This window comes from Embiotoca jacksoni, unplaced genomic scaffold, assembly GCF_022577435.1.
Source record: "Embiotoca jacksoni isolate LCO1_2020_lvr unplaced genomic scaffold, fEmbJac1.0.p SCAF_43, whole genome shotgun sequence".
Taxonomy (NCBI): Eukaryota; Metazoa; Chordata; class Actinopteri; family Embiotocidae; genus Embiotoca; species Embiotoca jacksoni.
This window is the reverse complement of record NW_027185396.1, coordinates 3,098,152-3,121,357: the sequence shown is the minus strand read 5'-3', so window position 1 is coordinate 3,121,357 and position 23,206 is coordinate 3,098,152. Positions and strand designations below refer to the sequence as shown.

The following is a 23,206-nucleotide window of genomic DNA, read 5'->3' as shown; positions in this document are numbered from 1 at the left end:
TCAGCTGATGTCACCAACAGTGATTAGTGACCAAACATCCAGATGTGAAGCAGAGCGCTGCAGGTGTGTTTGAACTGTGATCATCACAGCATCACACATGGAGCACTAAAGACATGATTCAGTATATATTTAGTATTTAGGATGCATATTATCCACTTAGTCTTTCTGCTGCTGGAGAAAAACAATAGAAGGTATAAACGTGTGTCGCCACATTAACCTGGCTGCAGGTGAGCAGACTCGGGAACAACAGAGGGGGGAGGAGCCTGAGTGGATCAGACTGCTCATTGGACAGGAAACATCCCTGTCCGATTTGCTGCTGTCGGACTCACCTGTGTCCCGATGCTCCAGTAGAACCAGCCCACATACGAGGGGTGTCTGAAGAAGGAGTAGACCCCGGTGGTGACCAACACGTGGCTATGGGCCTTCTCATTCTGCACGATGTGGTTGAAGTTGGAGCCGGCCGTCAACATGGCCGCCTTCCGCAGGGCCTCACCGCACAGAACCATGAAGAGACCGGAGAGGCTCAACCAACTCAGCTGCTTCAGCTCTGAGGGAGAGGACAGGCTGGTGAAGGACTGGGACACGGGGACAGTTCACAGAGGACAGATCACAGAGGGCAGTTCGATATATTTCATCAACATTTCCTGTCCTGTGTTTCACCTTCCTGATCGATGAAAACTGTTTGTATATTTAGTTTTAGTCTTTTCTAACGTAAGTTAAAAAAGTAAACAAATAAAAAAAGAGTTTAATGAGGGATTTGGGCTCCACAAATTGATGTTGGATTTAAATCGGATTACATGTGATTAAAACCCTGCAGGTGACATCAGACCACATGATGTTAATCTGACAGGTATAGAGAAATGTGTGACATCACCATTTTCCCAGCAGACAGACAGGTGTCTCACTCTTTCACTCTTTATAACTCATGTCTCACCATCACACCTCACTAACTTCACTCTTCTTCTCTCCCAAAGTTTCTGATTGTTGTCTGTTGTCTCCATTCAGTTCCTTCGCTCGTGTACTTTCTGTTTTTTATTTTGAAGATGTCCATGGAGCTGCATGTCTCTATGCTATCCTTTTCTCTCTGCTCTCCTCTCACCTCCAAACGGTCTAGGCAGATATTGGAGGTTTCTTCATGTTAAAAGAGAGTTTTTCCTTCTGTTGGAGATCTCTTCATGTTAAAAGAGAGTTTTTCCTTCTGTTGGAGGTTTCTTCTGTTAAAAGAGAGTTTTTCCTTCTGTTGGAGGTTTCTTCTGTTAAAAGAGTTTTTCCTTCTGTTGGAGGTTTCTTCATGTTAAAAGAGAGTTTTTCCTTCTGTTGAAGGTTTCTTCTGTTAAGAGAGTTTTTCCTTCTGTTGGAGGTTTCTTAAATGTTAAAAGAGAGTTTTTCCTTCCGCTGGAGGTTTCTTCATGTTAAAAGAGAGTTTTTCCTTCCGTTGGAGGTTTCTACTGTTAAAGAGAGTTTTTCTTTCTGTTGGAAGTTTCTTCTGTTAAAGAGAGTTTTTCCTTCTGTTGGAGGTTTCTTCTGTTAAAAGAGATTTGTTCCTTCTGTTGGAGGTTTCTTCATGTTAAAAGAGAGTTTTTCCTTCTGTTGGAGGTTTCTTCATGTTAAAAGAGTTTTTCCTTCTGTTGGAGGTTTCTTCTGTTAAAAGAGATTTGTTCCTTCTGTTGGAGGTTTCTTCTGTTAAAAGAGATTTGTTCTCTTCATGTTAAAAGAGAGTTTTTCCTTCCGTTGGAGGTTTCTTAAATGTTAAAAGAGAGTTTTTCCTTCCGTTGGAGGTTTCTTCTGTTAAAGAGAGTTTTTCCTTCCGTTGGAGGTTTCTTCTGTTAAGAGAGTTATTCCTTCTGTTGGAGGTTTCTTAAATGTTAAAAGAGAGTTTTTCCTTCTGTTGGAGGTTTCTTCATGTTAAAAGAGAGTTTTTCCTTCTGTTGGAGGTCTCTTCATGTTAAAAGAGAGTTTTTCCTTCTGTTGGAGGTTTCTTCATGTTAAAAGAGAGTTTTTCCTTCTGTTGAAGGTTTCTTCTGTTAAGAGAGTTTTTCCTTCCGTTGGAGGTTTCTTCATGTTAAAGACAGTTTTTCCTTCTATTGGAGGTTTCTACTGTAAAAGAGAGTTTTTCCTTCCGTTGGAGGTTTCTTCATGTTAAAAGAGAGTTTTTCCTTCTGTTGGAGGTCTCTTCATGTAAAAAGAGAGTTTTTCCTTCTGTTGGAGGTCTCTTCATGTTAAAAGAGAGTTTTTCCTTCTGTTGGAGGTTTCTTCATGTTAAAAGAGAGTTTTTCCTTCTGTTGGAGGTTTCTTCATGTTAAAGACAGTTTTTCCTTCTATTGGAGGTTTCTACTGTTAAAGAGAGTTTTTCCTTCTGTTGGAGGTTTCTTCTGTTAAAAGAGAGTTTTTCCTTCTGTTGGAGGTTTCTTCTGTTAAAGAGAGTTTTTCCTTCTGTTGGAGGTTTCTTCTGTTAAAGAGAGTTTTTCCTTCTGTTGGAGGTTTCTTCTGTTAAAGAGAGTTTTTCCTTCTGTTGGAAGTTTCTTCTGTTAAAAGTGAGTTTTTCCTTCTGCTGAAGGTTTCTTCTGTAAAGAGAGTTTTTCCTTCTGTTGGAGGTTTCTTCTGTTAAAGAGAGTTTTTCCTTCTGTTGGAAGTTTCTTCTGTTAAAAGTGAGTTTTTCCTTCTGCTGAAGGTTTCTTCTGTAAAGAGAGTTTTTCCTTCTGTTGGAGGTTTCTACTGTTAAAGAGAGTTTTTCTTTCTGTTGGAGGTTTCTTCTGTTAAAGAGTTTTTCCTTCTGTTGGAGGTTTCTTCTGTTAAAGAGAGTTTTTCCTTCTGTTGGAGGTTTCTTCTGTTAAAGAGAGTTTTTCCTTCTGTTGGAGGTTTCTTCTGTTAAAGAGAGTTTTTCCTTCTGTTGGAAGTTTCTTCTGTTAAAAGTGAGTTTTTCCTTCTGCTGAAGGTTTCTTCTGTAAAGAGAGTTTTTCCTTCTGTTGGAGGTTTCTACTGTTAAAGAGAGTTTTTCTTTCTGTTGGAGGTTTCTTCTGTTAAAGAGTTTTTCCTTCTGTTGGAGGTTTCTTCTGTTAAAGAGAGTTTTTCCTTCTGTTGGAGGTTTCTTCTGTTAAAGAGAGTTTTTCCTTCTGTTGGAGGTTTCTTCTGTTAAAGAGAGTTTTTCCTTCTGTTGGAAGTTTCTTCTGTTAAAAGTGAGTTTTTCCTTCTGCTGAAGGTTTCTTCTGTAAAGAGAGTTTTTCCTTCTGTTGGAGGTTTCTACTGTTAAAGAGAGTTTTTCTTTCTGTTGGAGGTTTCTTCTGTTAAAGAGTTTTTCCTTCTGTTGGAGGTTTCTTCTGTTAAAGAGAGTTTTTCCTTCTGTTGGAGGTTTCTTCTGTTAAAGAGAGTTTTTCCTTCTGTTGGAGGTTTCTTCTGTTAAAAGAGAGTTTTTCCTTCTGTTGGAGGTTTCTTCTGTTAAAGAGAGTTTTTCCTTCTGTTGGAAGTTTCTTCTGTTAAAAGTGAGTTTTTCCTTCTGCTGAAGGTTTCTTCTGTAAAGAGAGTTTTTCCTTCTGTTGGAGGTTTCTACTGTTAAAGAGAGTTTTTCTTTCTGTTGGAGGTTTCTTCTGTTAAAGAGTTTTTCCTTCTGTTGGAGGTTTCTTCTGTTAAAGAGAGTTTTTCCTTCTGTTGGAGGTTTCTTCTGTTAAAGAGAGTTTTTCCTTCTGTTGGAGGTTTCTTCTGTTAAAGAGAGTTTTTCCTTCTGTTGGAAGTTTCTTCTGTTAAAAGTGAGTTTTTCCTTCTGCTGAAGGTTTCTTCTGTAAAGAGAGTTTTTCCTTCTGTTGGAGGTTTCTACTGTTAAAGAGAGTTTTTCTTTCTGTTGGAGGTTTCTTCTGTTAAAGAGTTTTTCCTTCTGTTGGAGGTTTCTTCTGTTAAAGAGAGTTTTTCCTTCTGTTGGAGGTTTCTTCTGTTAAAGAGAGTTTTTCCTTCTGTTGGAGGTTTCTTCTGTTAAAGAGAGTTTTTCCTTCTGTTGGAAGTTTCTTCTGTTAAAAGTGAGTTTTTCCTTCTGCTGAAGGTTTCTTCTGTAAAGAGAGTTTTTCCTTCTGTTGGAGGTTTCTACTGTTAAAGAGAGTTTTTCTTTCTGTTGGAGGTTTCTTCTGTTAAACAGAGTTTTTCCTTCTGTTGGAGGTTTCTTCATGTTAAAAGAGTTTTTCCTTCTGTTGGAGGTTTCTTCTGTTAAAGAGAGTTTTTCCTTCTGTTGGAAGTTTCTTCTGTTAAAAGTGAGTTTTTCCTTCTGCTGAAGGTTTCTTCTGTAAAGAGAGTTTTTCCTTCTGTTGGAGGTTTCTACTGTTAAAGAGAGTTTTTCTTTCTGTTGGAGGTTTCTTCTGTTAAACAGAGTTTTTCCTTCTGTTGGAGGTTTCTTCTGTTAAAGAGAGTTTTTCCTTCTGTTGGAGGTTTCTTCTGTTAAAGAGAGTTTTTCCTTCTGTTGGAAGTTTCTTCTGTTAAAAGTGAGTTTTTCCTTCTGCTGAAGGTTTCTACTGTTAAAGAGAGTTTTTCTTTCTGTTGGAGGTTTCTTCTGTTAAACAGAGTTTTTCCTTCTGTTGGAGGTTTCTTCATGTTAAAAGAGTTTTTCCTTCTGTTGGAGGTTTCTTCTGTTAAAAGAGATTTGTTCCTTCTGTTGGAGGTTTCTTCATGTTAAAAGAGATTTGTTCCTTCTGTTGGAGGTTTCTTCATGTTAAAAGAGAGTTTTTCCTTCCGTTGGCGGTTTCTTAAATGTTAAAAGAGTTTTTCCTTCTGTTGGAGGTTTCTTCTGTTAAAGAGAGTTTTTCCTTCCGTTGGAGGTTTCTTCTGTTAAGAGAGTTTTTCCTTCTGTTGGAGGTTTCTTCATGTTAAAAGAGAGTTTTTCCTTCTGTTGGAGGTCTCTTCATGTTAAAAGAGAGTTTTTCCTTCTGTTGGAGGTTTCTTCATGTTAAAAGAGAGTTTTTCCTTCTGTTGAAGGTTTCTTCTGTTAAGAGAGTTTTTCCTTCCGTTGGAGGTTTCTTCATGTTAAAGACAGTTTTTCCTTCTATTGGAGGTTTCTACTGTTAAAGAGAGTTTTTCCTTCCGTTGGAGGTTTCTTCTGTTAAAGAGAGTTTTTCCTTCCGTTGGAGGTTTCTTCTGTTAAAGAGAGTTTTTCCTTCCGTTGGAGGTTTCTTCTGTTAAAGAGAGTTTTTCCTTCTGTTGGAGGTTTCTTCTGTTAAAGAGAGTTTTTCCTTCCGTTGGAGGTTTCTTCATGTTAAAGACAGTTTTTCCTTCTATTGGAGGTTTCTACTGTTAAAGAGAGTTTTTCCTTCTGTTGGAGGTTTCTTCTGTTAAAGAGAGTTTTTCCTTCTGTTGGAAGTTTCTTCTGTTAAAAGTGAGTTTTTCCTTCTGCTGAAGGTTTCTTCTGTAAAGAGAGTTTTTCCTTCTGTTGGAGGTTTCTACTGTTAAAGAGAGTTTTTCTTTCTGTTGGAGGTTTCTTCTGTTAAAGAGAGTTTTTCCTTCTGTTGGAGGTTTCTTCATGTTAAAAGAGTTTTTCCTTCTGTTGGAGGTTTCTTCTGTTAAAAGAGATTTGTTCCTTCTGTTGGAGGTTTCTTCATGTTAAAAGAGAGTTTTTCCTTCCGTTGGAGGTTTCTTAAATGTTAAAAGAGAGTTTTTCCTTCTGTTGGAGGTTTCTTCTGTTAAGAGAGTTTTTCCTTCTGTTGGAGGTTTCTTCATGTTAAAAGAGAGTTTTTCCTTCCGTTGGAGGTTTCTTAAATGTTAAAAGAGAGTTTTTCCTTCTGTTGGAGGTTTCTTCTGTTAAAAGAGATTTGTTCCTTCTGTTGGAGGTTTCTTCATGTTAAAAGAGAGTTTTTCCTTCCGTTGGAGGTTTTTTAAATGTTAAAAGAGAGTTTTTCCTTCTGTTGGAAATTTCTTCTGTTAAAAGAGAGTTTTTCTTTCTGTTGGAGGTTTCTTCTGTTAAAAGTGTTTTTCCTTCTGTTGGAGGTTTCTTCTGTTAAAAGAGATTTGTTCCTTCTGTTGGAGGTTTCTTCATGTTAAAAGAGAGTTTTTCCTTCCGTTGGAGGTTTTTTAAATGTTAAAAGAGAGTTTTTCCTTCTGTTGGAAATTTCTTCTGTTAAAAGAGAGTTTTTCTTTCTGTTGGAGGTTTCTTCTGTTAAAAGTGTTTTTCCTTCTGTTGGAGGTTTCTCCTGTTAAAAGAGAGTTTTTCTTCCCTCTGTGGGAGGTTTTTCTCCCTTAAAGAGGAGTTTTTTTTCCCTCCTAGCTTACGTGGGAATTGTTGGGTTTCTCTGTATAATGTTGTAAAGTTCTGCTGTAATGACTTTAATGAGTTTAAAGTTGCATGAAATAACCTGTGTTGTGATTTGCCGCTATATAAATAAAACTGAATTGGATTGAATACTAACTTCAGATTAGAGACGACAACAGAGACACAGAGTGAAGAGGACGAATGTCACACTGGGACAGTGAAAGGTAAACACTGACTGGAAGGAGGGCGACACACACCGACCTGGAACCGTCATCTTCTCCACGGTGAACTCCAGCCACGACGAGATGGCGGCCAGCGTGTACTCCACGCTGTGGTTGAGCAGGAAGGAGTCCAGCGACAGGCTGCGAGGGTTGATGATGGCCGTCACCAGGTACTCGGTGTAGTGGAAGAAGGACAGGGAGCACATGTACCTACAGGGAGACACAACACAGGTGCAGGTTACACAACACGCAGCAGCCTGACTGACTGACTGGTGGAGGACGATAGAAAATAAAAGGTCAGGGGGATAATACAGGGGATGGCTGCTTAATAACACAACTATAAATCTAATGGATGAAATACATGACTAGTGATATACATACCAGCCAAAATGTGTCCAGGTGGTTTGAGAGAGGCTTATAATCAAGCCACAGCCGAAGGTCGCTCCCAGGAAGCAGGCTCTCACAGACACCTGGAAGGAGCCGGGACACTCACTTTAACCCGGGTTAAACTGGCTAGTCTGATAGTTCATGTTTGATTTCGGGACGCCGAATTTGTACCAAAAAACCCTTTTGTTCATCTAAAACCTCGAGTAGTGTTATAGAAGCAAATTACAGCGAACAGGAACCGAAACAACGCTGAATTCTCAGATTTCCGGATGGAGTTTGGTGTAGTGTTCTTTTCACGTAGAGAAGGCGTCACTGCCACTCGGATAGAAAATAAACAGGACACGTGTGTTGCGTGAGTGACCTGCAGCGGGTTGACGGGTTGACAGGGTTACAGGCTGACAGGGTTACAGGTTGACATGGTTACAGGGTTACAGGTTGACATGGTTACAGGGTTACAGGTTGACAGGGTTACAGGCTGACAGGGTTACAGGTTGACATGGTTACAGGTTGACATGGTTACAGGGTTACAGGTTGACATGGTTACAGGGTTACAGGTTGACAGGGTTACAGGGTTACAGGTTGACATGGTTACAGGGTTACAGGTTGACATGGTTACAGGGTTACAGGTTGACATGGTTACAGGGTTACAGGTTGACATGGTTACAGGGTTACAGGGTTACAGGCTGACAGGGTTACAGGTTGACATGGTTACAGGGTTACAGGTTGACAGGGTTACAGGGTTACAGGCTGACAGGGTTACAGGTTGACATGGTTACAGGCTGACAGGGTTACAGGTTGACATGGTTACAGGGTTACAGGTTGACATGGTTACAGGGTTACAGGTTGACAGGGTTACAGGGTTACAGGCTGACAGGGTTACAGGTTGACATGGTTACAGGGTTACAGGGTTACAGGTTGACATGGTTACAGGGTTACAGGTTGACATGGTTACAGGCTCTAAACCGAGCAGGGAGATGTCAGCTGTCCGCTTCCTCTCCAGCTAACAGGATTATCGGATAGCTCGCTGGATTAGTTCGCCAACATGAGCGGAGCAACATTAAAGTTTAAACGGACGGAGACCGCAGCATCACAATAGAAAAAACGGAAGACTTTACGGCGTTAAAACTGACGCGTGTTTCATTTTAAAATGAGATAAAAGCCCAGAATGAAACAGGAAGTTCCGGTTTACCTTGTACAGAGGTCCTCTGTAGATGAGCAGCAAGAGGCCGTTGGCAACTGCTACGTGGAGACAAATCGCTATTTTCCCGTTCGTGTCCGTCAGATAATCGAAGACCCAGTCCAGGTGTCCGAACCAGGTTCTGATGAGTGGGATCAAAACCACGCTGAGCCCGACTATAAAGCTTTTTACACTCACTCTACCTTCCAGCACCAACTTGCTGCCTGCCATGATGGAAGTAGTGTGTGCGCTGCGGAACGAACTATCGCGAGAACTACGTAACAATCTCGTGACGTTCGTTTATGGCCTTCACATTATACCCGCTGTTTTTATTTATTTATTATGATGACTATTCATTTTTGTATTTCATTTAAATCAAATTTGGCATATACAAAAAATATTCAGTTGGAACAATACATTATAAATTGAGTATTTTTGAAATACAAATCAGTAGCAACAACAGAAAATAGATAAAGAAAGAAAACAACAACGATAATTTAGACATAAAAAACAAATCAAAACAAAAGATACTAAAGAGGTCAGATATCTAATCAGGAATTAATTTCTGTGTGACCAGACTGTTGAGGCTTGTCTAGGTTTGACTCATTTTTAAAGCTTTCTTAAAATTGAACAGTGGATGAATTCTAATAATAATTAGGTTGTTATTCACCATTTACTCTTTTTCGGTCTCGTAATAAAACTCTAAATTTTAAATTTTTGTATATACTAACTGGGTTTTTACCTGCTACAAGTTAAAAACACCAGATTGGTTTGGTTTGAATGGATGGATTTTTTTTAAAAAGGTCACAGACACAGAGTTCAACCTGATTGAAAAATATAAACGGTTTTGAACACGTTTCAGATGTTTTAGTCTCCAGACTGACGGCAGCAGGTTTATAACAGATCTGAGTCACAGCAGTCTGTTGTCAGAGGAGAAAACTCTGGGTGTGGTTTGTAATACAAAGGCATCGAACAAATCAACAACTGGATGTGCCAGAATGTTCTTCAATTAAACAAAGATAAAACAGAAGTCATTGCTTTTGGTGCAAAGGAAGAACGATTGAAAGTCAGTCACTGACGTTAAAAACTACAAACCAAGTCAAACGCCCGGGTGTCGTCATGGACTCAGACCTCAATCTAAAGGTATATTAAGACAATTACAAAATCAGCCTGAAGAATATATCGAGGATCAGAGGACTTATGTCTCAACAGGATTTGGAAAAACTTGTCCTTGTGACTGGACTCCTGTAACGGTGTGTTCAAGGGTCTCTGTAAAAAGTCAGACAGCTGCAGCTCGAGTTCCTCACTGAGACCAAGAAACTGGACCACATCCCTCCAGTTCTGAGGTCTTTACACCAGCTTCCTGTCCAACAAAGAATCCACTTCAACATCCTGCTGCTGGTCTATAAAGCTCTGAACGGTTTATTTGTGATCTGCTGCTCCTTTATGAACCATCCCGACCCCTCAGGTCGTCTGCTGCTCTCCTTTCTGTTCACACAGTCACAACTAAACATGGAGAAGCAGCGTTCAGTTTCTATGTTCCACATATCTGGAACAAAGTCCCAGAAAGCTGCAGGTCTGCTGAGACTCTCAGATCCTTTAAATCGAGACTGAAGACTTTTCTGTTTGCTGCTTTTCACTGAACCAGATTTGAGGGTCTGAAACTGGACTGGAACTTTTATCCTATTTTTTAGCTTTCTTAATGTTTTAATGTTGTAATCACTGTTTCTAAATGTTTTAATCACTTGTTCTTAATTGTTTCTAAATGTCCTTTTCATGTTTTGATGTTTTTAATGGTCTTATGTGAAGCACTTTTAAATTGCCTTGTTGTTGAAATGTGCTGAACAAATAAACTTAAACTATTAAAACGATGTCATATCTGATTTTTTTTTTTCCATGGATCAAACCTACCAGTGAAACACGTCCAGTCAGCAGGTGGAGAAGGAAGAGTAGACGCAGCTACATGAGTCATGTGGACATTTCATGAATTTGTGTAAAATAATAACATTTTATTTCTTTACATTTCCACTTCTCATGACTTTAATGTGCAACAGAGGCGCCGGGCCTTTTATTTACAGTCTCAGTAAAACTGTTTAAGGCCGTTTTAAATCACTGGTCTGTGCGTTATCGCTGAGTCATCGTCGTCAGGAGTTTACACGTATCTTAACAAACCAACTCTGGTTCCGGTCCAGTTCTTCTGGTCCAGAACAGAACCAGCTTCAAACACAGATTCTACCTTCTTTGGCTGCTGGAGAAAAAGCTGGAGATCTTTCTTTGTGTCTTCAGAGAAGAGGACGGTGAGGCTGAAAGAAAAATGACCGTGTTTATATTTAAAACATGTCCACATTGTTTTATTCTATATTTTATTAATATTTTGTCTTGTGATTAATTTGATGCATTTAATTTCTTTTCGATATTTCTAAATGTTCCTTTATATCTGTTTTTATGGGAAGCACTAAGGCAGGTTTATTTGTAGAGAACATTTCAACAAGGCAACTCAAAGTTCTTCACTTAAAACCATTAAAGCATCAAAACATCAGGACCTATGAAAACCATTAAGAACAGTGATTAAAACACTAAAAACAGTGATTAAATCATCAATGGATGTCGTTCTCTTGCTGTGAAGCACTGAGCTGCATTTCTTGTATTAAAGGGGCTCTACAAATAAAGTTTAATATTATTATAAGACTATTGTGTTATTGTGTCTGTAGGAACTGAAACCTGTGAGAAAAAACTGTTTATTTTATTTTACATTAATAAGATGTAATACATCACACTTTGTCTCAAATTAGACAAAAAACTAGAAGTAATATGTTCTTCTTTTGTTAATCTTATTTAAGACAGGTAAAGAAAAGTTACACATTAATCCCAAACCAGAGATATGGAGAGTGAACTTCTGTCCATGCATCACAGAAGAGGTTAAATGTGCGACAAACTTACTGATGAGACAGTTCAACCCTCATCAGACGAAGCTGCAGCTTCTGATTGGTGTGACACATTCAGGTACGAAGCTCACCTGGTGTCTGCTGCTCTTCGCTCCCAGCAGCATCGTCCTCCTCGGCGGTGGAGACGGGCCGACCCATCAGCGCGTCCAGCATCTCTCCGTACTGCTTCTGGTGCTGAGGGCGGATAAACAGGCCGAGCTCTGCAGGAAACCCAGAGAAGTCCTCAGAGAAACCTTTCACATGTAAACAGCTTCTAAAGACATGCGGTGATGAGAACTCACTGACGAGCAGAGGGAGGTTCCCGTCGCTCTCCGTCAACAAGCTCACCGCCGTGGTCACCAGGCTCTCGTAGTTCTCCGTCTTCTTGTAGCCGCGAACGGCCTGAAAGAGTCGAGTCGACTTCTCCGCTCCGAGAGCTGCGTTGACGTCCGTCAGGAAGGACGAGTGGACGTCCGTCTTCGGAGCGGAACCTGATCAGCACAGTTCAGTTTGGGTTATGTAGGAGGAAAAATTAAATGGAAAGGCCAAGTGACGGAGGAAACAAGACGAGTCAGCAGTCTTGAGCCAGTAGGCCCGAGTGGAAAAATCCCAAAAGTGCCATAATGGATCACGTTTCTGCTGGCTTAGCAGGAAATGACCAGATATGGACGCGTGAACAAAGGGGGCGCTGTTCTCATGCCAACAAAAACAAAGATCAAAGGAAAGGGAGGTGTCCTGAAAAGTATGAATAGAATGAGTCGGAGAAAGTTCGGGAGTGGGAATGTTTTGGAGCTGGGAGGAGCTCTGTGTGGGAGGAGTTCAGTATGGGAGGAGCGCCGTGTGGGTGGAGCTCCACATGGGAGGAGCTCCATGAGTGAGGAGCTCTGTGTGGGTGGAGCTCCATGTGGGTGGAGCTCTGTGAGTAAGGAGCTCCGTGTGGGTGGAGCTCTGTGTGGGTGGAGCTCTGTGTGGGTGAAGAGCTTTGTGAGTGAGGAGCTCTGTGTGGGTGGAGCTCCAAGTGGGTGGAGGTGTTTGGATCGGGGCGGAGCTACTGGGTGTGAAACACACAAGAGGATAATTAATGCAACCTGTAGAATATAACAGCTGTCAGTCATTCTTATAACATGCTAATATTTCCTGCGGTGACGCTGCGTATCGGTGACGTCATTACGTCAACAGACTTGATACGGCAGATTTCCGATGGTGAAAATACAAAAGAAAGATCTGTAGGTGCGTGCCGAGCATTATGGGTAAAAGATGGAGCGTCCTACCAGCCGGAGGTTCCTTTAATGCCTGCTGATTCAGGTGGCGCCCCCCTCTGTTCAGCTGCTGCGTGTTCAGCTGACTGCAGGTCGGAGTGACGGCTGGGTGGACGTCTGCAGCTTCATAAAACACAACACAAGTCTTCAAATCACAAGAACTTCCAAAAAGTCTCATTCATTTCTTTAATGTGACTTTAAGAACAGTAATAATAAGAGTTGAGATGTGTGATGGCTGCAGTCAGACACGTCCATCCTGTGAGGAGGAGTTCTGGTCTGGGTCGGTGGTTCTGACCGCTCTGCAGCAGCACCGCCTTCTTCTCCTCCTTGGACAGCGAGTGGTCCGGTTTGTATCCGCAGCCCTCGCCGGTCAGCTGCTCACACCTCGCATCAAAACTCTTCTTGTGATGCGGACGCACAAACTGGTAGAAACCTGGGAGACAGGAATCACCAGGAATCATGAACAATCATTGGAAATCATCAGGAATAATCAGGAATCATGAACAATCATTGGAAATCATCAGGAATAATCAGGAATCATCATAAATCAGCCACACACACAAACAAACAGAAACACAAACAGTCGTCTGAGTCGGTGATGTTAAACACAGTCAGCGGTCTGAAATATTCTGTTCCTTCTCTATATTTCTGCATAAATTTGACCTAAAACTTTTAGTATCAGGAGAATATGATGCTCTTCTAGAATATGATGATCTTCTAGGATATGATACTCTTCTAGAATATGATGCTCTTCTAGGATACGATGCTCTTCTAGAATAGGATGATCTTCTAGGATATGATGCTTTTCTAGAATAGGATGATCTTCTAGAATATGATGATCTTCTAGGATATGATACTCTTCTAGGATATGATGCTCTTCTAGAATAGGATGATCTTCAAGAATATGATGCTCTTCTAGGATATGATGCTCTTCTGGGATATGATGCTCTTCTAGGATATGATGCTCTTCTAGAATATGATGCTCTTCTAGAATATGATGCTCTTCTAGGATACGATGCTCTTCTAGAATAGGATGATCTTCTAGGATATGATGCTTTTCTAGAATAGGATGATCTTCTAGAATATGATGATCTTCTAGGATATGATACTCTTCTAGGATATGATGCTCTTCTAGAATAGGATGATCTTCAAGAATAGGATGATCTTTTAGGATATGATACTCTTCTAGGATATGATGCTCTTCTAGGATATGATGCTCTTCTAGAATAGGATGATCTTCTAGGATATGATACTCTTCTAGAATATGATGCTCTTCTGGAATATGATGCTCTTCTGGAATATGATGCTCTTCTAGAATATGATGCTCTTCTAGGATATGATGCTCTTCAAGAATATGATGATCTTCTAGGATATGATACTCTTCTAGAATATGATGCTCGTCTAGGATATGATGCTCTTCTGGAATATGATGCTCTTCTGGAACATGATGCTCTTCTAGAATATGATGCTCTTCTAGGATATGATGCTCTTCTAGAATATGATGCTCTTCTAGAATATGATGCTCTTCTAGGATATGATGCTCTTCTAGAATAGGATGATCTTCTAGGATATGATACTCTTCTAGGATATGATGCTCTTCCAGAATATGATGATCTTCCAGAATATGATGCTCTTCTAGGATATGATGCTCTTCTAGAATAAGATGATCTTCTAGGATATGATACTCTTCTAGGATATGATGCTCTTCCAGAATATGATGATCTTCTAGAATATGATGCTCTTCTAGAATAGGATGCTCTTCTAGAATAGGATGATCTTCTAGGATATGATACTCTTCTAGGATATGATGCTCTTCCAGAATATGATGATCTTCTAGAATATGATGATCTTCTAGAATATGATGCTCTTCTAGAATAGGATGATCTTCTAGAATATGATGCTCTTCTATGATGCTCTTCTAGAATATGATGCTCTTCTACGATATGATGCTCTTCTAGAATATGATGCTCTTGCAGGATATGATGCTCTTCTAGAATAGGATGATCTTCTAGGATATGATACTCTTCTAGGATATGATGCTCTTCCAGAATATGATGCTCTTCTAGAATATGATGCTCTTCTAGAATAGGATGATCTTCTAGAATAGGATGATCTTCTAGGATAGGATGATCTTCTAGAATATGATGACCTAGGATATGATGCTCTTCTAGGATATGATGCTCTTCTAGAATATGATACTCTTCTAGAATATGATGCTCTTCTAGGATATGATGCTCTTCTAGGATATGATGCTCTTCTAGGATATGATGCTCTTCTGTGATGCTCTTCTAGGATATGATGCTCTTCTAGAATAGGATGATCTTCTAGGATATGATGCTTTTCTAGAATAGGATGATCTTCTAGAATATGATGCTCTTCTGTGATGCTCTTCTAGGATATGATGCTCTTCTAGGATATGATGCTCTTCTAGAATAGGATGATCTTCTAGGATATGATACTCTTCTAGGATATGATGCTCTTCCAGAATATGATGCTCTTCTAGAATATAATGCTCTTCTAGAATAGGATGATCTTCTAGGATATGATGCTCTTCTAGGATATGATGCTCTTCTAGAATAGGATGATCTTCTAGAATATGATGATCTAGGATATGATGCTCTTCTAGGATATGATGCTCTTCTAGGATATGATACTCTTCTAGGATATGATGCTCTTCTAGAATATGATGCTCTTCTAGGATATGATGCTCTTCTAGGATATGATGCTCTTCTAGAATAGGATGATCTTCTAGGATATGATACTCTTCTAGGATATGATGCTCTTCCAGAATATGATGCTCTTCTAGGATATGATGCTCTTCCAGAATATGATGCTCTTCTAGGATATGATGCTCTTCTAGGATATGATGCTCTTCCAGAATATGATGCTCTTCTGGAATATGATGCTCTTCTAGGATATGATGCTCTTCTAGAATAGGATGATCTTCTAGGATATGATACTCTTCTAGGATATGATGCTCTTCCAGAATATGATGCTCTTCTAGAATATAATGCTCTTCTAGAATAGGATGATCTTCTAGGATATGATGCTCTTCTAGGATATGATGCTCTTCTAGGATATGATGCTCTTCTAGGATATGATGATCTTCTAGAATAGGATGATCTTCTAGAATATGATGCTCTTCAAGAATAGGATGCTCTTCTAGGATATGATGCTCTTCTGGGATATGATACTCTTCTAGGATATGATGCTCTTCTAGGATATGATGCTCTTCTAGGATATCATGCTCTTCTGGGATATGATGCTCTTCTAGGATATCATGCTCTTCTAGGATATCATGCTCTTCTAGGATATGATGCTCTTCTAGGATATGATGCTCTTCTAGGATATCATGCTCTTCTGGGATATGATGCTCTTCTAGGATATCATGCTCTTCTAGGATATCATGCTCTTCTAGGATATGATGCTCTTCTAGGATATGATGCTCTTCTAGGATATCATGCTCTTCTGGGATATGATGCTCTTCTAGGATATCATGCTCTTCTAGGATATCATGCTCTTCTAGGATATGATGCTCTTCTAGGATATGATGCTCTTCTAGGATATCATGCTCTTCTGGGATATGATGCTCTTCTAGGATATCATGCTCTTCTAGGATATCATGCTCTTCTAGGATATCATGCTCTTCTAGAATATGATGCATTCCTGCAGATTAAACTAACACAGTTAAAATGAACTACAGCAGTCAAATACACACTAATCCAGAAACATCATATATATAATAGGAGCCTTTACTGCAGAGTGTGTACTTTTACTTTTGGTACTTTAAGTAAATGCTGCTACATTCTACTTGTAGTACAGTGTAGTATTAGTACTTTGACTTCAGTAACGGACCCGGCTGAGAACACCTGACTCGAATTTCATATATTTACTACCTAATTTTTATTGCTTTTACCCCGGATCCTGTCTATCTATCCTTTGTTTTATTTGTTTCATCGGGTTCTCTTGATCTTATTTCAGGTCTCAGAGTTTCGGTCCTGATGGATCATCTGATATCAGAAGACAGACGCTGTGATTTGTTGCCACGTGAATGAAACCGAATCGATTTAAACTGAAGGTGGAGACGCGTCATCGTCGGTTACAGCGAAGACTCACCGCGGAGCAGAGCGTGAGTGTTGGTGTCCTCGGCGAGGACGGCCGTCTCCGTCAGCAGGACGTCCAGGCTGTCCGTCTTCTTGTAGGTCTGCAGCGCCCGAACGATGCGGTCGAAGCTCTTCTGACTCAGAGACTTCTTCATGTCGGACAGGAACTTCTTGGCTCTGCTGGCCTTTCCCTCCTCGGACACGTCGTCAGAGACGCAGAGCTTCTGCTGCAGGACGGAGACAACACACCGATCATATCTGGAGAACACATCTGGAGAACATACTGAAACCATCCGTTACAGAAACAGAGACCAGAAGCACTGAAGAGGGAGGTGGTTCTGTTATTCTCACATTTCTCCTCAGTCATCAGGTCACGACAGAAACTTTGGAAAGTTTTGAGCCACTCTAATTTAAGTCACAACAAATAATGCAGCGATACAGAAAGACCTTCAGGAGCTGTTAAAAACATGAAATAAACAAAAGAAAGTGCAACTAAGGCTAAAAAAAATATGATGAAATAAAAAGCAGACTTCTGTTGAATTAAATAATAAAAGATATTTTTGTTTGTTACTTGAAGCTTTGAACTACAAGTTTGAAGAAAACAAACAAACCTCCAGTTTTTTGTCTTAAAAAATAAATAAAACCTTGTAAATTGAAATTCTGTTTTTCCTTTTAACTTTATAATATCATGTAGCAAACACACACACACACACACACATACACACACACACACACACACACACACACACACCACACAAAATCAGCCCCGTCAGATGGGAGAAATTAAATGTTTGAGTTATTTTTATACATTTGATTTCACCTGTGCAGTTTTACAAAACACAGATTTACTGTTTTAAAAAGGAGGCTCCAGTTTTGTGCTGAAAAACAAAGGATCAGTTACTTGTTTCTATTTTATATTTTACAGTTCTGACTTTATCTATATTTTTATTTGATGAAACAAAAAAAAACAGTGGCTAAGACCCCAGAAGCTTCACAAACATACAGTAAAACAAAGATGACCTTGAGATTATTTAAGTTTTTATTTGATATTATTATCAATTGAATTAATAACTGAATCTTAAAGTAAACACTCAGGCTCCATTTTCACCTGCCAGAATTCACATTTCAGTTTTCAGAGTTTTGTGATTTTTCTGTGAAATATTACGGGGATTTGAAAAATTTGCAAGTGGAGAAAAAATATAGAAACATCACCTACATCAGCTGTCAAAATAAGAGCTTTAGATGCTGTTTAATTCGGTGAACAGTTTTATTTGCTGATTAAAACAGCAGCAGAGCCTTTCTGGTTTTTAAATGAGGAGTTAGTGTTGTTAGTAAAGAGAAGATCTGAAAAGATTTACGTTATGTTGTTAATACTTTCAGCATAGATTCTGATGACATTTTTTGCAGAAAAATCACATGAATAAAAAAAAACAACAACAAAAAAAGGATGCTCCTGCAAATACTGTGGAGTTGAATTGAATCTGCGTTAGTGACTGATGTGGTGTGTTAACAGTGGATAACATCTACCTGCTCTTGGACCAGCTTGATTTTGCGTTTTCCTCCTCGCAGCTCGTCGTCCATCCTCTTGTCATGTTGGAGAGACAGCGTGGACAGACGGCTCGCCTTCACCACAAACATGCACAACATCAATTAAAAACAGTACACACTAATATATACACACAAATAATGGGTTTATGTTTCCTTGGCGACCACGGTGTCCCAAAGAAAAGGAGTTACCCTCTCCTCTCCCACGGCAGCATCACTGTCGTCGCCACGGCGATGGTCTCCTCGGCTGAGAGCATCCAGCAGGTTGGCTGGTCTCCTCTGACTCTCCTGACCCTCACCCTCGTACTCAACACAGATCCTGGCCATCCCATTGGCTCCCGCGTGGTCATCTGACCACAAACACACAGCAGCTTTCATCACCACGTTGTCGTGAGTCTTCAGGACTGAACACACGCTTCCATCACGCTTCAGCTCCTTCCTCTCTCTCCGTACTCACCGAGCCTCCTCCTCTTCAGGCTGGGGAGGTGGGCGTCCAGTGCCTTGGCCTTCTGGGTGCTGGAGCTCCGGGAGGAGGAGGAGAAGGAGGAGGAGGAGGTGTCGGGTGCACACAGCGTCCCGCAGCTCTCTGCAGCGGATTTCTTCATCACCACCGGCCTCTGAGGGATGAACACACACACACACACACACACACACACACACTGATTCCGTTTGTGTGTGTGTGTGTGTGTGTGTGTGTGTGTGTGTGTGTGTGTGTGTGTGTGTGTGTGTGTGAGAGACGCTCCCACCAACCATCTTCTGAGCCACCCTGAAGAACTGAGAGACGTCACGGACGATGTTCCCGAAGCTGTCGTAAAGACGAACGTACGGCCGGATCCACGACGGGAGCTGCTTCCGGGCGTCGGCACTCTTAAACCTGAGGGGGAGGAGTCACGTCTTATTTATCCCATCAATCTTGTATTTGTTTATTCCAGTTACGTATTTTCATGTTAGATGACTGCTGCAACCTTTAAACTCCAAACTCATTCAGATTGAAGGAGAACTATTGTAACTTCTCTTTTTATTCATTATTGACTTATTTTCAAAGTTTCCACATTAACACACATCCAGTGGAGCGAGATGTTCCTCAGGACCCGGATGCAAAGACAATTATCGGAAAATTCCCGAACACACAATTAAAATGTGCAGCTAAAAACATACATGAAACATGCGTCGAACACAGAATTAGAAGACGACAGAACAGCAGCTGAAAAGATAAAAGGTGCATCAAGTAGGAGGTGATAAATATAAAATATCATTTTCAGATTGTATTCTGGATCAACTGAATAATAATAATATTCAGTCCCTCCAGATGTTAGTGAATATTTTTGTGAATGTTTTGATCAAAAATGTTAGATTTTTTGGTGGATTTTTAAATGACTTTTTTTGCAGTAAAATTGCAGAAATTAGAAAACAATAACAAATCGATGGACAATTTTTTTTCTTTTAACCACCTGCCTGACAAATAGAAATCTGTGCTGACTTCGGGGGCGGAGCCTTGATGGTTGGAAATGAACACTTATTTATTTAAGTCAGTTTAATTTTGAAAAGGAGACTTTATGATGTCATACTTTCATTACAGCTTCTGTTGATGACTTTTATTTGTGGAAAAACTGCAAGAATTTTGCCAAAATTTTTAAGCTCCTGCAAATATTGTGTAGATTTCTTGAACTTGTGTTAATTCTTGTGATTGTAATATTTCCTGAAGGGACTGTGACGTGTAAAATGTCAAAAATGGGTAATAAAAGCACAATTTCTTTTGTCCAAAACCAAAGTATATCGTTTACAAAGACAAAAGCAGGAAGTTAAATGATTAAGTAAATAGTTGCAGATTTGTTTTCTGTCAATCAACTAAGTGATCGATTGAGTAGCTGTTAAACTCTCCTCCTCTTAAATCTCTTGAATGTCCCACTTAAGAGTAATTATAAATGATGATGGATGTTGCTAATGATTGACAGCTTGACCTCTGACCTCTGATCACACAGGAAGATGGCTCCGTAGTCCTCCTTGTGTCGGATCACCCTGCCAATGGCCTGATTCACCGCTCTGAAGGCCTGCTGCTTGTACCAGTCCTGCCCTGACAGGTACTGTACACACACACACACACACACACACACACACACACACACACACACACACACACAGACACCCACACACACACAGACACCCACACACACACACACACAGACACACACACACACACACACACACAGACACCCACACACACACACACACACAGACACACACACACACACACACACACACACACACACACACACACACACACACAGACACCCACACACACACAGACACCCACACACACACACACACAGACACACACACACACACACAGACACCCACACACACACACAGACACAGACACACACACACACACACACACACACACACACACAGACACACACACACACACACACACACACACACACACACACACACACACACACACACACACACACGTGATGTTAAAACATCGTCAGAGTAACTCAAGACAGACTCAGAGGTCATAGGTCGTAGGTCAGCTTCACCTTCAGCCCCGGAGCTTTCTTTCGGCTCATCTCATCCAGAAACTGCATCTTCAGGACGACCCGCGGGTCCATCTTGGGGGGGAACGGCAGGCCGGTGATGACGACACCTCGACCGTACGTGTCCGCAAAGTCCAGACCTTCACTGGCCTGAGACGGAGACGTTCAGAGGACGCCGCGCAAATAAAGGGTCAGTCCGAAGTAGACGCCAGATTAAAGGGCCACTGAAGAATCTCATCAATAGGACTATAATTAAGATCCATCAGCTGTAGTGTTAGAACGTTTTATATATATATTATATAATATGGAACATGTGAGGACGTTTCCAGATGTTTCCTCACCTTCCCTCGACACACAGCGAAGAAGCTTCCTCCTTTAGACAACGGGTCGTTGACTTGGTTGTAATATCCATCGATGACCTGGGGACACAGACAACAGGGGATGGACGTTTGACGGACTGTTTGTCTCCATGTTGGTTTCATGTGTGGAAACATTGAATTCAAACCTCTGACCTCGTTAAAGGTTCCTTTCCCCTTTGGCTCTACGAAGATGGGCTTCACGTTCTCGATGCGCTCGGCATGACCTTTAGTCTGGAGACACGACAGAGACACAGAGAGACAGACAGGCAGAGAGAGACAGACAGAAAGAGAGACAGAGAGAGACAGACAGAGAGGTGGTTCTACTGATGTTCTACTGAGTTTCTACTGAAGTTCTGCTAAGGGTCTACTGAGGTTCCACTGAGGTTCCACTGAGGTTCTACTCACCCTCCAGAACTCCAGGTTTTTTTCCATTAAAGGGAACGAAGGGAAAAACACCAGGAGACCGTGAGGGACCACACGGCTCAGGTTGGCTGAGGAGGCAACACATTCATTTATTAATCTTATATTACTTATAATACATGATGGTGATCAGCCTCTTCTTCAACAGGAGACTTTTAAATGACGGAATGAGTGACACTTGGTTACCTAGCAACAACTACAGGCATTATATCAGCTAGAAAACATCCATTCAGAGAGTTCATTAAAGCCATGATGAGCTCACCGATGGTGTTCCCTAAAGACGCCATGTTCTCAGGAACAAACCTGTCGCAGAGTGAAAGTCTGTCACTTTATATTTCAGTGTTAAATAAACAGAATCCCATCAGTCAGATATTAAAGTCATAAATAAAACTAACACAGCACATCAGGTCGAGTACGAGGAGGTGAACATTTCTGCAGGATTTTACCAAATGAAAAGATGAGAATAAATCTGTGTTTTGACCCACAGAGGACAGAAAGTAATGAGTCCAATAAATCAGCCCTCAGAGTCATGTGACTGGTTCATGGTGAATTTTAATATTAATCTCTCACCTTCTATCAAACGCTGAGCTCAGCTGAGCTCCGTCTGGGCCTCGTTCTATGATGCTGACGAAGATCTGGTCACGCTCGATCACGTGTTTGTTCTCCAGACTGACGGGGAATTCTCTGAAGAAACAAACATCCAGGTTTTTATCTTCTGTTCATGCAACACATTAAATATATAAAGATATTTACTTCCTGATGATTTTGTATTCAATGGAGATGAAAATGTAATAATAATATAAGAAATGCGATTGGTTTTATTCCGATTTTTGACACTAGATAAATGAGAAAAAGTTGAATCATATACTTCTACAGACTTTATCATGAGTTATATTCCTGAAAACAATTCACAGCCTTTTGACATTTATTTCAACAGCAACCTTTGTAAACTGTTTTCTGTTTTGTTTTTCCTCAAACGTAACGACATCAGTTGTCACGCATCACAAACGACAGCCGAAAAAAGCATACACTATACCATCTGCTGGATAAAAGCGGTAACTGCATTTTTACATACCGAGCCAGGTTGAAGGAAGCAATTGAATTTAATAATAAATTGATTCAGGGATTAAAATCGATTTTCAAAAACTGCAATACCAGCGAGTGCCACTAGAGGTCGGCTCCAAAAAGCCTCCGGCTCCATAGACTCCCATTCAACTTCTCTCATCAAATCCAAAGTGAATAAAATGTGTCCATCAGTTATCTCGGTGTTGTTAGCTAAAGTCACTCCTTCTTATTAGTTTTCTGGAGGTCCATCTGAAAATAATCCCTCATTCATTAGAAAAGAAGATTCAAGAAGACCTGTTTTTGGGGGCGTGTCTGTTTGATTGACAGGCCTGTGGTGCAGTCAGGTTACAGCTATCGGTGGGTGGGCCATAACGTTGCAACAGGAAGCTTACATCCTCATCTCCGCGGTGAAGGAGGAGAGGGGGGAGAGGGTCCCGCTGGTCAGGATGATGCAGCGGACGCCCTGATTGGCCAGATCCTGCATGCTGAACCCCGGAGAGAAGCACCAGTAACTCAGGATGTTTCCTGCAACATGCACAGAAACAGATGATGATGATGATGATGAATGTCTCTGGTTCTAACACTGTGATCCAACACGTTGAGCATCTTCACCTTGTTTCTTAGATGAAGATGAAGCCCAAACATCAGAGCTCTGCTTCTTCTTGTGGTAGCTGGTGTCTCGATGGATGTGAACCTGAAGCCAAACACACAGAGAGCTGATGTTCAGAGGTATATTTATTCACTCTGAGATTTGATCAAATGAAAGTATAACATTTTATTCACATAGCTGAACTCCACCCAAACCAGCTGAATCAGCTTCTTTCATGTGAACGATCACAAATTGATACTGGACACATTTCGTATCACACATGCATACGTACACACGTATCGATTGGGAGAATTTGCTGCTTTTGGATGGAATCATTGATAAGGAAAATAACGCTTAGCTGCAACTGTGACTAACACATTAACTACCAGGAGTGTTG

General features: G+C 40.7%; 2 protein-coding genes across 4 annotated transcripts in view; both read right to left on the bottom strand.

Annotated features, from left to right (window-relative positions):
- The window catches only part of icmt (isoprenylcysteine carboxyl methyltransferase), a 10,362-nt gene extending 2,054 nt beyond the window's left edge, over positions 1 to 8,308 (bottom strand). The window contains exons 1-4 of the mRNA XM_069169106.1: positions 8,018 to 8,308; positions 6,823 to 6,911; positions 6,482 to 6,651; positions 330 to 547 (exon numbers count right to left, since the gene is read on the bottom strand). Of these exons, the coding sequence (XP_069025207.1) occupies positions 330 to 547; positions 6,482 to 6,651; positions 6,823 to 6,911; positions 8,018 to 8,236 (696 nt within the window). The 5' untranslated portion in view covers positions 8,237 to 8,308. The remainder of the gene's footprint in view (positions 1 to 329; positions 548 to 6,481; positions 6,652 to 6,822; positions 6,912 to 8,017) is intronic.
- Positions 8,309 to 9,993: 1,685 nt separating this feature from the next.
- Positions 9,994 to 23,206, bottom strand: part of rtel1 (regulator of telomere elongation helicase 1) — a 32,101-nt gene continuing 18,888 nt past the window's right edge. The window contains exons 15-33 of one of the 3 annotated variants that reach the window (XR_011179226.1): positions 22,833 to 22,914; positions 22,613 to 22,745; positions 21,726 to 21,839; positions 21,418 to 21,458; positions 21,141 to 21,226; positions 20,889 to 20,966; positions 20,718 to 20,795; positions 20,380 to 20,526; positions 19,805 to 19,920; positions 18,587 to 18,710; positions 18,294 to 18,453; positions 18,029 to 18,186; positions 17,819 to 17,914; positions 16,305 to 16,518; positions 12,484 to 12,621; positions 12,201 to 12,311; positions 11,236 to 11,420; positions 11,022 to 11,150; positions 9,994 to 10,308 (exon numbers count right to left, since the gene is read on the bottom strand). Coding sequence is in view for 2 of the 3 variants with exons in the window: in XM_069169104.1 (XP_069025205.1) it covers positions 10,238 to 10,308; positions 11,022 to 11,150; positions 11,232 to 11,420; positions 12,201 to 12,311; positions 12,484 to 12,621; positions 16,305 to 16,518; positions 17,819 to 17,914; positions 18,029 to 18,186; positions 18,294 to 18,453; positions 18,587 to 18,710; positions 19,805 to 19,920; positions 20,380 to 20,526; positions 20,718 to 20,795; positions 20,889 to 20,966; positions 21,141 to 21,226; positions 21,418 to 21,458; positions 21,726 to 21,839; positions 22,613 to 22,745; positions 22,833 to 22,914 (2,265 nt within the window). In the remaining variant the exon portion in view is untranslated. Of the gene's footprint in view, positions 10,309 to 11,021; positions 11,151 to 11,231; positions 11,421 to 12,200; positions 12,312 to 12,483; positions 12,622 to 16,304; positions 16,519 to 17,818; positions 17,915 to 18,028; positions 18,187 to 18,293; positions 18,454 to 18,586; positions 18,711 to 19,804; positions 19,921 to 20,379; positions 20,527 to 20,717; positions 20,796 to 20,888; positions 20,967 to 21,140; positions 21,227 to 21,417; positions 21,459 to 21,725; positions 21,840 to 22,612; positions 22,746 to 22,832; positions 22,915 to 23,206 lie in introns of all 3 variants that reach the window. The other 2 variants (XM_069169105.1, XM_069169104.1) reach the window with 2 other exon arrangements.